At 35.0% G+C, this 10,087-nt stretch overlaps 1 protein-coding gene and 1 pseudogene across 2 annotated transcripts; one reads left to right on the top strand and one right to left on the bottom strand.

The window, feature by feature from the left end:
* The first annotated feature begins 5,417 nt into the window (after positions 1–5,417).
* LOC143602191 (cytochrome P450 Tp4149-like) lies at positions 5,418–7,190 on the top strand (annotated as a pseudogene).
* A 1,355-nt stretch (positions 7,191–8,545) lies between these two features.
* On the bottom strand, positions 8,546–10,008 carry LOC143602190 (O-fucosyltransferase 7-like). 2 transcript variants are annotated; one of them, XM_077079390.1, is made up of 3 exons: positions 9,798–10,008; positions 9,275–9,370; positions 8,546–8,721 (listed from the first exon to the last, which is right to left on the bottom strand). In XM_077079390.1, exons 1-3 carry the CDS (start codon positions 9,941–9,943, stop codon positions 8,562–8,564), a joined length of 402 nt encoding a protein of 133 aa, XP_076935505.1. In that variant the 5' UTR covers positions 9,944–10,008; the 3' UTR covers positions 8,546–8,561. The 2 variants fall into 2 exon arrangements, with proteins under 2 accessions (XP_076935505.1, XP_076935506.1); XM_077079391.1 differs by having other exon boundaries at positions 9,802–10,008.
* Between the last annotated feature and the right edge of the window lie 79 nt (positions 10,009–10,087).

The raw sequence follows: 10,087 nt of genomic DNA, 5'->3' as shown, positions 1-10,087 counted from the left end.
CGTGATTTATGGCTATAATGGTGGATAAAAGCCAAGGGGGTGTATGGTGTCGACGGGGATGAAAATGAGGGAATAAAGATTTAAAATCTTTGCACATTAGTCCTTAATGTTTGAATGTTTGATCAAGAAGAATAAAAGTTAGGTTTAGGGGTGGATTTTGCACATGATGGATAGTTCTTTAATGAACAATTAATTTGCGTAACAAGATAAATGTAAATAGACATACTAGGATAAATGATTAATACTCATTATTTTTATTTAATAACGGAGATCTGGATAATAAAATAATAATAATACTAATAACAATAATAATAACAACAATAATAAGAAAAAAAAATTAAATGAGACGGGTTTTCGGTTTCGAAAATTGACGAATGCCACAATAAAACTCCCCATAAATTAATGATAAAAGGTAAACGGTTCAATGACTATTGGAACTTAATCCTAAATGTTGATGAACACAAACCCACAAATTTATGATAAATGGGAATCCTAGAAAAATAATTGTTTTACGTAATTCAATAAACGTAAAAGTTCAATTAAACAAAAGCTTAATCAAAATTCAATCCAAGAACATAGATAGAATTCACAAAGAGTCATTTCATACAAAAACCCTACACCTGAAGCTGTCACGAATGGTTTAGCCTTGAATCATGGAGATAGCAGCTTTAAATCTTGATCCGGTTAAAGGAAACATGATTAAAGATGTGATTAGAGTGATTCGAATGACCCAAAATCACCCTTGGTCACCCCTTAATTCGTCTACCAAAACATATCTTCAAACCCTAAAAATATATTCTTTTTACACTCCAAAATTCGTATTTTTTGCAAACCAGGCGTGCGACGGATACCACCGTACCGTACAATGATCTTCACAAAATTGGGAAATTTCCATAGGCATACGCTTACTTGTACGCTGATGTTGTACACCACCATCGTATACTGCCGGTGTACTGCACGGTATCTCTAGTTTCACCAAAGATTTTTTTCCATCTTTATCATTCTCACTCCTTGTTCCTCAAGTCTCATCCAAAAGCTTCCATAATGCTTATTTAAGCTCCATGTTAGCTCGTTTAAGCATTGAACACCTATAGTCATAAAAGATCTCAAAGTAATCGTGTTCAATGTATCTAAAAATAAAACACACGATATTAAACATTAAAAACACATATTTTCACCCACTCGTCATTAATAAATAAGGGTATAAATTTAGTAAAATGAGTTATATGCATTTATCAAAATATTACTCTTAAAGGTTCACCATAATCGCAATTTACATTAATGATGTTCTACATCATTAAGAGACTCTGTCGAACTACTTAAGAGAAAATATTATAACGAAAGGACTTGGCATGACTAAATTATTCCTTGATTGCAATTCGAATATAAGCGTAACAATATATTTTTCCATTAATCAACTTGTATCTAAAAGATGTTAACATATTTTATTATGGACAAAGTTGATATACATACCTGGATGCTACGTGTGTTACTGTAAAGTTTACACCTGTGCTCCACGTTCTCATATGTTTACCTTTTCTCCACTTTTAATCTGTTTCTCTTTCTCTTTTGTACAAACATGAGAGACATTTCGAGAAAGATTGAGCATGCTTCAAGACCCAAATGATGCTTTCATTTAGATGCAATCATATTTGGGGTTTTCTCATTGTTCGCTTTTATTCTTCTTTGTCCTTTTTCTGTTATTGCAGACCGTTTGCTTTCTCTCTGTTGCTTGAGAGATCACCGGCCATCGGCGGCAATGGCTGACCTAGCATATAACTAGGGGTAGCCTCCGTTACCCCTAAACTTTTCGCCGGTAGTACAAATTTTATACGTTTTGGTCGGTTACCCCTGTTTGTTTAAAACCCAACCAAATTAAAAGTCGAAACCAATTAAAGCCAAACCAAATTTAAGCACAAACTAATTAAAACCATTTGTTTGTTTTTCCTTTATGCTTAAACGTTTGGTTTAGGTCGGACATCAACATTCAACAAAACAAAAGTTTCATTCAGTCGTGGCTTACACCCCCCACACTGCCCCAACCCCCTGCATGCTGCAACCGAGTAGCCAACGGTCGGTGCTCCTTCAGTCCCCCACTCCCTCATCAACGGTTTGAATTCTACTTGTTCAATTTAGGTATTCTTCTACCTCTACTTAATTGTAATTGTTTTTTGTTTATGTAAATTGTTAATTTGGAATTATTTATGGGCAATTAAATGATTTTTTTTAATAGTATAATATAAATTGGAAATTGTAATTGATGAGGGATTTATGGCTTATGTGTAAATTGAAATTGATTATAGATTTATGGTTTAAATTTTATCACTTCTAAAATTAGGGAACTTGGAAGATGAAACAACAAAATCTTATTAACAATCATTTTAAAAGAAAATTACAAGAAAATGATGATACGGTACAAAGGCAAGTTAAAAAAAGAAAACAAAAAACTATTCTATGCAATATCGTAAAATAAATTCGGTTCTTGTATGAAATACGGTAAAAAAAATCGTTTACATTGTATGAAATACGGTAAAAAGAAAAAAATTTTGAGCGTTACAACTGAGATTATGGTCTAGATCCACCACTGATCAGCGGTGTATCGTAGTGGCGGAAGTATGAAGGCAGTGTTGTGCCACTTTTGGAGTTCGAATTACGTCTGTTATGGCTTTGATTCGTGTGCTGTTGGGTTCCGACAGTATGACGGTGGTGTTATGCCACTTTTGTAACTCCGCATTCATCTCCGATTCTTTTATTGACGGGTTTGATTTTGTAAAACCTAGGCTACGGCGGTAACGGAGACAAGCGACTTTTAGTTGTCTATGGTTGTCGCAAAAGCAACCTCTGTGCTCCAATTACAACTGTTTCCGGGTTCAAATTTGAACCCTAGGTGGCGGTAAGACGGTGATGATGTGTATCTGAGTCTGTGAGTTGTGTTTGCTACATCAATGCTCATATCCATTGTTCCTTACATTTGTGCATAAACCTGTTGTACATCTAGCTTCTTATGTTGTACAATTTACATTCATATGTGGATGCTCCACGTGTTATGTTAATGTGAAGTTTCGTTTGTGAAATGCCTAGACCTACGAATTTGTTGTTTGTTGTGTATGTAATTCAGTTGGTTTTTCGTGTGCTATGTGAATGTGATGTTCATTTGACACTGATGTGAACATGTGATTTTCAAACTTAGGGTTATATGTTGATTGTGTGTTCATGGTTTGAATGGTGTTCAACGCCATGATTCGATTTGTTTTTCTTTGTGCTATGGTTATCGTTTGAGACTAATATGAGCATGTGGTTTCACATTTAGAGTTTTTAATTTGGATTATATGTTGCACTTGATTAAGGGTTTTTGTTGAAATATGAGCACCTTGGTTGATAGAGGTGGCAGGTGTTTTAGGTTATTGTTGGTTGTCATTTTATATTTCAATATAGGCTATGATGACACACCGCTATTTGGCGAGGCAACCAATGTTGCAGTTATAGCGAGCCTGAGCCTCAAGTAATTTACATCACATTTCGATTTTTTTTTTTTTACTTTGAATTTCGTGTGTATAGAGAAAATACATACTCGAGAACAAAAGTAACAGAAACCATTGTTGTATAAAGTTTTGTATTAATATAAATAATGTTATCAATTGATCAAAAGAACCATTCTTTTCTGATGAACCGTATAAAATTAAGGTTAATTCATGATTGCCACTCCCAATAACAATAACTCAAACCAATCATTTGGTTTCTTTGTAGGGCTTGATGTTGGTGTGTTTGGCCCGTATGGTACCGAGTTTGTACATTTGCATCATAAATATGACAACTGGTGTGACGCTTCATTTGAGTATGTTAATGCTATGAAAGTAATATCTGATTCCACAGGTTAGTGGCTTTTCTACAAGTTGCATCTAATTGTGAGATACAGCCTTTTAATTCATTTTAATTTAAAAAAAAAAAGTCTATGCTCAATGGTGATTTTGGAATATTTTTGAAAGGGAGCCAGTCAAACCCATTTGATGGTTACTCTCCGTTTGTCTATATATGTTTCAATGTGTGTTTTGAGATTTTAAAGATTTGTGTTTTTAGTGATTAGCAAAGAGCTATTACATTAAAAACTTTGGATATATATCGCACAAATGCAGCATAAACCATTTAAACTTTTGCAGCGCAAACAAATTGTACGTGTAGAATGAAGTGTAAATGTGTTCCTGCCCGGTTAGGAAAGATTTTGCAACTGAGACATTTTAAATAGTCCAACACAAACTTAGGAGGGCTGGTGAGAAACCATACAATTTGTTGAAGACATGCATGGCCACACTTATTAGCAGGAACAACAGCAGTCACTATGGTTCATGTTCGAACCACAGTTTGAACCCTGGATCTTGAACGAAGTTAAAGTATATTGACGAGTTGCTGATGGGTTAGACTGCAGCTACATGTGTTCACGGTTTTTCTTTTTCTTTTCTTTTTTTTTTTTTTGTTCGTTTCGTTAACAATATGTAACTAATATATTCTTTTGTAAGAACTCCAATGACTGTAGAGCTACCAAAACGTAGCTCATTACAAGAATGATAAAGTTTTGTAATCAATTAACGAAACAGTGCATTGCAGCGGGTCTGAATACTAGTTATTAATTATTCGTTAAATGTTAACCATAATGGTTTTAAAAAAAGTAAGAAAATAAAATTCATAAAGATTGTCAAATCCCCAATATACCATTCAACAATAGCAAAAGAAAGATATCGGGAAACTAATCAAATACATTAATATTTTACAAATCAAATCATCAACTTCTTAAACCATATTATTGGTTCTTCGTTAAACATTGACCGTAATTATTTGAAAAATGGCAAAATTAATTGTCTGGAGAAATAGTTTTTCGGTGTCCAAAAAACCGTCTATGGCCTTCAACAGCTCTTGCTATATTCCCAGAATGTGAGGGGATAAAAATGTCACTTTCCAGTTTCCACATATACATATAGTCTAAAGCAGCCATTGGAATGCATGGCTGATTGAAGGATCAAGTTCTTCAACTATTGCTAATTTTTCCTTCAAAAAAAACCAAAAGATTTTTTTAAAAAAGAATGCAGAAAATGAGACGATAAGTAGCATCTTGCTTTTATGTCAAGTCCATATAACGACATGTGAATTTTTCGTCACTTTCTTTTCATCATCACTTGTTACATCAGCATGTTTATATTGGTGAATTTCGTTTTCTATTATTATTATTGTACTATACATGCTATTATTAATCTTGTTTGTTCTCTTGCTTGTTTTTTTAAAAGTCTAAACTATATCATTTTGTCTAAACTAACTTTATATATGCCAAAGTTTTGAACCTGACGGGCATCAAAAGACAAGCGCCTCTACCACTGGGTTAATTAACCAAGTTGTTGTTCTCGTGCTTGTACATGTTAAAAAACAAAAGATACTTGATTTCTTTTGAATAATAAAAAGGTTATATAATTAACAATTTTAGCATGCATCCTTGAGTCCACATGAGCCAATGTCTTATATACAACCTTTCTAGATTCATAAACAACATCAAAAAACAAAATGTCTTTCACACTACAAGTTTTTCTCTTTTCTTTTCTTCCCTTCATTCTCACATTACTTCTTCTAAAATCATCATTTTCTTCAACAAAATCCTGCAAAAACCTACCACCATCTCCACCAAAGTTACCATTAATCGGAAACCTTCTCCAACTAGGCTCAAGCCCACACCGTGCCCTTCAAGCCATGGCTCATACCTATGGTCCACTCATGTTGATTCACCTTGGCACGGTGCCGGTTCTTGTAGCCTCTTCGGTTGATGCAGCCAAAGACATCATGAAAACCCATGATGTAATCTTTTCTAGTAGACCAAATTTAAACATCCCTAACAGAGTATTTTATGCATGCAAAGATATAGCCTTTTCTCAATATGGAGAATATTGGAGGCAAGTTAAGAGTATTGCAGTACTCCATCTTTTAAGCAACAAGAGGGTTCAGTCCTATCATCAAGTGAGAGAGGATGAGATGGTTGTTATGATGGAAAAGATTCGGAAAGCAAACGGTTTGGCGTTTAATTTAAGTGAGTTACTTATTACACTTACTAATAATGTGGTTTGTAGGGTGGCTTTGGGGAGGACTTATGAAGGGAGAAAGTTTAAGAACCTGTTGGAAAGGCTTATGGAATTGTTGGGATGTTTTAGTGTTGGGAGTTATATCCCATCGCTAAGGTGGGTGGATTGGTTGAGTGGATTAAATTGGAAAGCCGATAAAGTTGCCAAAGAGTTTGATGAGTTTCTTGAAGTTGTTCTTGATGAACATGTTAATAAGAATGTGGATGGTGTTGAAGGTCGAGATCTTGTTGATATCTTATTAGAGTTTCAAAGAGAGAACGCGAGAGGTTTTCGTCTTGAGAGAGATATGATCAAGGCTATTATCGTGATAACAATAAGATGAGTCAAGGGACCCTCATATTTCATATTTTCACATGTTAGGATCCTAAAAAATATTCATCTGACCAAAATTTCTTGTGAATTGTGTCTACATGCATGGTTAAAATCTTAAGGATTTTGAATGTATGTGTGTTGTTACTGATTCATGGTTTCGTGTAGGACTTATTTACTGCTGGAGCTGATACTACATTTACAAGCCTTGAGTGGACAATGTGCGAGCTACTAAGGCACCCGCAAGCAATGAAAAAATTGAAACACGAGGTGCTTGAAGTAGGCCAAGGAAGATCACTCATCATGGAAGACGACTTAGAATGCCTTACCTAAAAGCCGTCTTTAAAGAAGGCCTGCGACTCCACATTCCACTTCCACTGCTCGTTCCTCGCCAATCAACCGAAGACATCAAACTACAGGGATACGAGATCCAATCAGGCACTCAAGTGTTGATTAACGCATGGGCAATAGCAAGAGATCCTTCACACTGGGAAGAGGCCGAGGAGTTCAAACCAGAGAGGTTCTTGAAAAGTCCTATCGATTACAAAGGGTTGGCATTTCGAGTTGTTACCATTTGGTGCTGGACGACATGGGTGTCCGGGTATTCAATTTGCTATGGTTGTTAACGAGCTTGTTTTGGCTAATTTGGTGTATCAGTTTGATTTGGCTTTGGTGGGCGAAGAGGATTTCAACATGAGTGAGACCAATGGTATTACGGTTCATAAGAAGTGTCCTTTGCTAGTTTCCGCAACTCCTTGTACTTAAGTGAACTAGCTTGTTTAATTTAAATAAAATTGGTGTTTTATTTATCATGAAATTTTATAAAATTGGTGTTTTATTTATCGTGAAATTTAATATAACATCGATACCAAACAAAATTGTACTAAAAAGGGATGCTTTACATTAGCCGAAGAAAAGAATAAAATTGCATAGTAAACTTTTGTTTATAATGTGTAAACCGCAGCTTATAAAGCACAAATCTATACTATATATAAAGCATATTGTCTTTTGGCAATTTTGTCTTTTCGCAAAAACATATACACTTGATTTAATTTATCCAAAAATAATTACAAGTATGTTCATTTAACTTTAATCACATTTTGTTAATTTATATAATAGTTACATATATACCCCTTATTTTAAACTAACTATCCCACGACGTTTAAACGTTTATAACTTTTTCACACGTTAATATTTAAAAATATATATATTATACCATAAAAACGAGTATTTTATTCTCTTTAATATGAGTATGATATTGCAATAATTTTTTCATTTTAAAAATTTAATGTGTTGCGTGATTACCATTAAGGACCGACAAACGGGTCGGGCGGCTTCGGTCGTTCGGGCCATGGGTCTAAAAAGTTAAGGTTGGAATGGGTCGATACAAAAAAGGTTAATTTGGTTTGGGCCGGGACGTGTTCGGGTCCAAAGGGGTCAAGTCATAACGGATTTCATGTTAGAACGGTGTCAGGCGGAACGGATTGCGGGTTAAGAGGCGTTCAATGTAGCGTTACGTGTACACCGATACCTGATTGCGTGCAACGTTGTCTGACGTGCTTTCTAACACCAGTTAAACTTCCAATGCCACATTACGAGCATATTATCGTTGGGTTACGTGCGTACTATTGTGAAGTCAAGCACTTACTCAAACGGTAACACTGGTTACGCATTCGATGTCATGTTTGCGTACATACCCCACTGCATTGTGCGGGCACGCATCTAGTTACATATAAAACCTAAACCCCTGTTTAAAAAATTTTGGACAGAACAGCATTTGACTTACCATTCTGTTTTAATAATCCTCCAATTAATGTTTAAAATCATTTTATTTTGAAATGTACAAGTAGTAATAAACATCTAGGAAACAAGAAAGATATAATATAACTCCTAACTAAACTTTCTTTTTCTATTTATTGATGTAAACAAACATTTTGAATACACAAAACACTACTTTTTAAGGTCACTAATTCTATAAAGTATAATATCCCACCCAAATCCAATCCAATGCTTCTAAGCATGATACCTCATCTAAAATGTATCTATATTCCCAAAATATACCCGCAAAGGTGGGCCCCACACGTCAGCCGCTTCCACATGCCTCGAAACACATACAAAACAAGCCGTTTTCGGGGCCTATTTGAGGACAGCGGCGGTGCTATTTCCATATATTGTCGATTCCTTTTGACATAAGCAATCGGGCAACGGGTTAACATAAAATGCTTCTTCTGAACGGAACCGGTCAGTTCCTTTTGTCCCCGTGATTGGACCCTTTCGCTTCCTTGGTGAGCCTTGCCTGCAACAACCGCACCAATAAATGAAACCAAATTAACCGATCCATAACTGACAAAGCCGAAATAAGCGAACCCGAACAAATACCGACGCTTTGGTTTTATGTTTTCATGAAAACTGAATTTTCAGTTTGATTTCGGTTTTGCGTGTAATTAAAATCGGAAATAGCCAAATCAGGCCGAGTATAGGGATTTTCGTTTTTAATTTGAATGTTATGTGACTTATAAGGATCTGATAAAGTAGTGCAACCCAAAACCCCAAATATACTCAAAAACCGAATTTGTAGTAAAGACAAGACGTCAACCACAACCCGGACACTCACACAATCGTGTAACCCAAGCACGATCCGTTTTTACCCATTTGTCTAAACGAGTTGGCGGGTTGTAATAATAAGTTGGTAAAACGGGTCGTAAACGGGTTAGCGGGTCGACCTGTTTGATTAAACATTAAACAATAACACAAGTCTGCCCGTAAAACGCGTTGTTTATTAAACAGACTCGTTTATGAAAGACATTACGCATCCATGATTATCAACACGAGAGAGATGATAAACGTACCGTCTTTTGTGCATTTCAATTATCCGACTTGAAAGCTTCTTGCCTTCTTTCATTGTGCCATTAGCAATTTTGTCAAAAATTCGAACAAGGAGTTTTCTGATGAAAATAAAAAAAAATATTTAACAATTAAAAAAAATCAGAAGGCCATATCAATGAGTAATGAGCAAGAGAGAGATCAACAAATATTTCAATAATCAAATACCAGAAATATCCTCTAAAAACTAATAACAGCAAAAGAAGGATATCTGAAACCAAATCAAATGCATCAATATTTGATAAAAATCCACTTCTTGAACCATATTATTGGTTTCTTGTTAAATATTAACCATAACTGTTTAGAAATTGTTAAAAATATATATAAATAAAGATTTCAAGAGTCAAATACCCATCAACACAACAAAACAAGGATATCTGTAACAAGATCAAATACATCAATATTTTATTATCGACATATTGAACCATATCATTGGACCTTTGTTATACACTGACCGTAATTATTTGAAAAAATGGCAAAACTAATTACTTGCCTGTCAGGAGAAATAGTTTTTCGGTGTCCCAAAAACCGTCTATGGCCTTCAACAGCCCTTGCCATATTCCCCGAATAAGAGGGGATAAAAATGTCACTTTCCACAGATACAATGTAGTCCAAAGCAGCCATTTGGGATGCATGGTTGATGAAAGGTTCAAGTTCTTCAGCAGTTGCTAATTTTTCCTACAAAAAAAAACAAAAGATTTTGAAAAAAAATGCAGCAATTGAGACAATAACATTCTAATATTGGTCATTTCACATTATTATTTATGTGGGTCCCATTA

The sequence above is a fragment of the Bidens hawaiensis genome, unplaced genomic scaffold (assembly GCF_021521415.1).
Source record: "Bidens hawaiensis isolate Kalapana, Puna unplaced genomic scaffold, B.hawaiensis_p1.1 tig00058111_1, whole genome shotgun sequence".
Lineage (NCBI taxonomy): Eukaryota > Viridiplantae > Streptophyta > Magnoliopsida > Asterales > Asteraceae > Bidens > Bidens hawaiensis.
This window is presented reverse-complemented; position numbering and strand designations above follow the sequence as displayed.

Coding starts and splice junctions, on each gene's coding strand:
- LOC143602190 (XM_077079390.1), bottom strand. CDS start 9,943: ATGCATCCCAAATGGCTGCTTTGGACTACATTGTATCTGTGGAAAGTG. Junction 9,371..9,797: donor CTATTTCTCCTGACAGGCAA/GTAATTAGTTTT, acceptor TATTTTCATCAG/AAAACTCCTTGTTCGAATTT. Junction 8,722..9,274: donor ATTGAAATGCACAAAAGACG/GTACGTTTATCA, acceptor CGGTTGTTGCAG/GCAAGGCTCACCAAGGAAGC.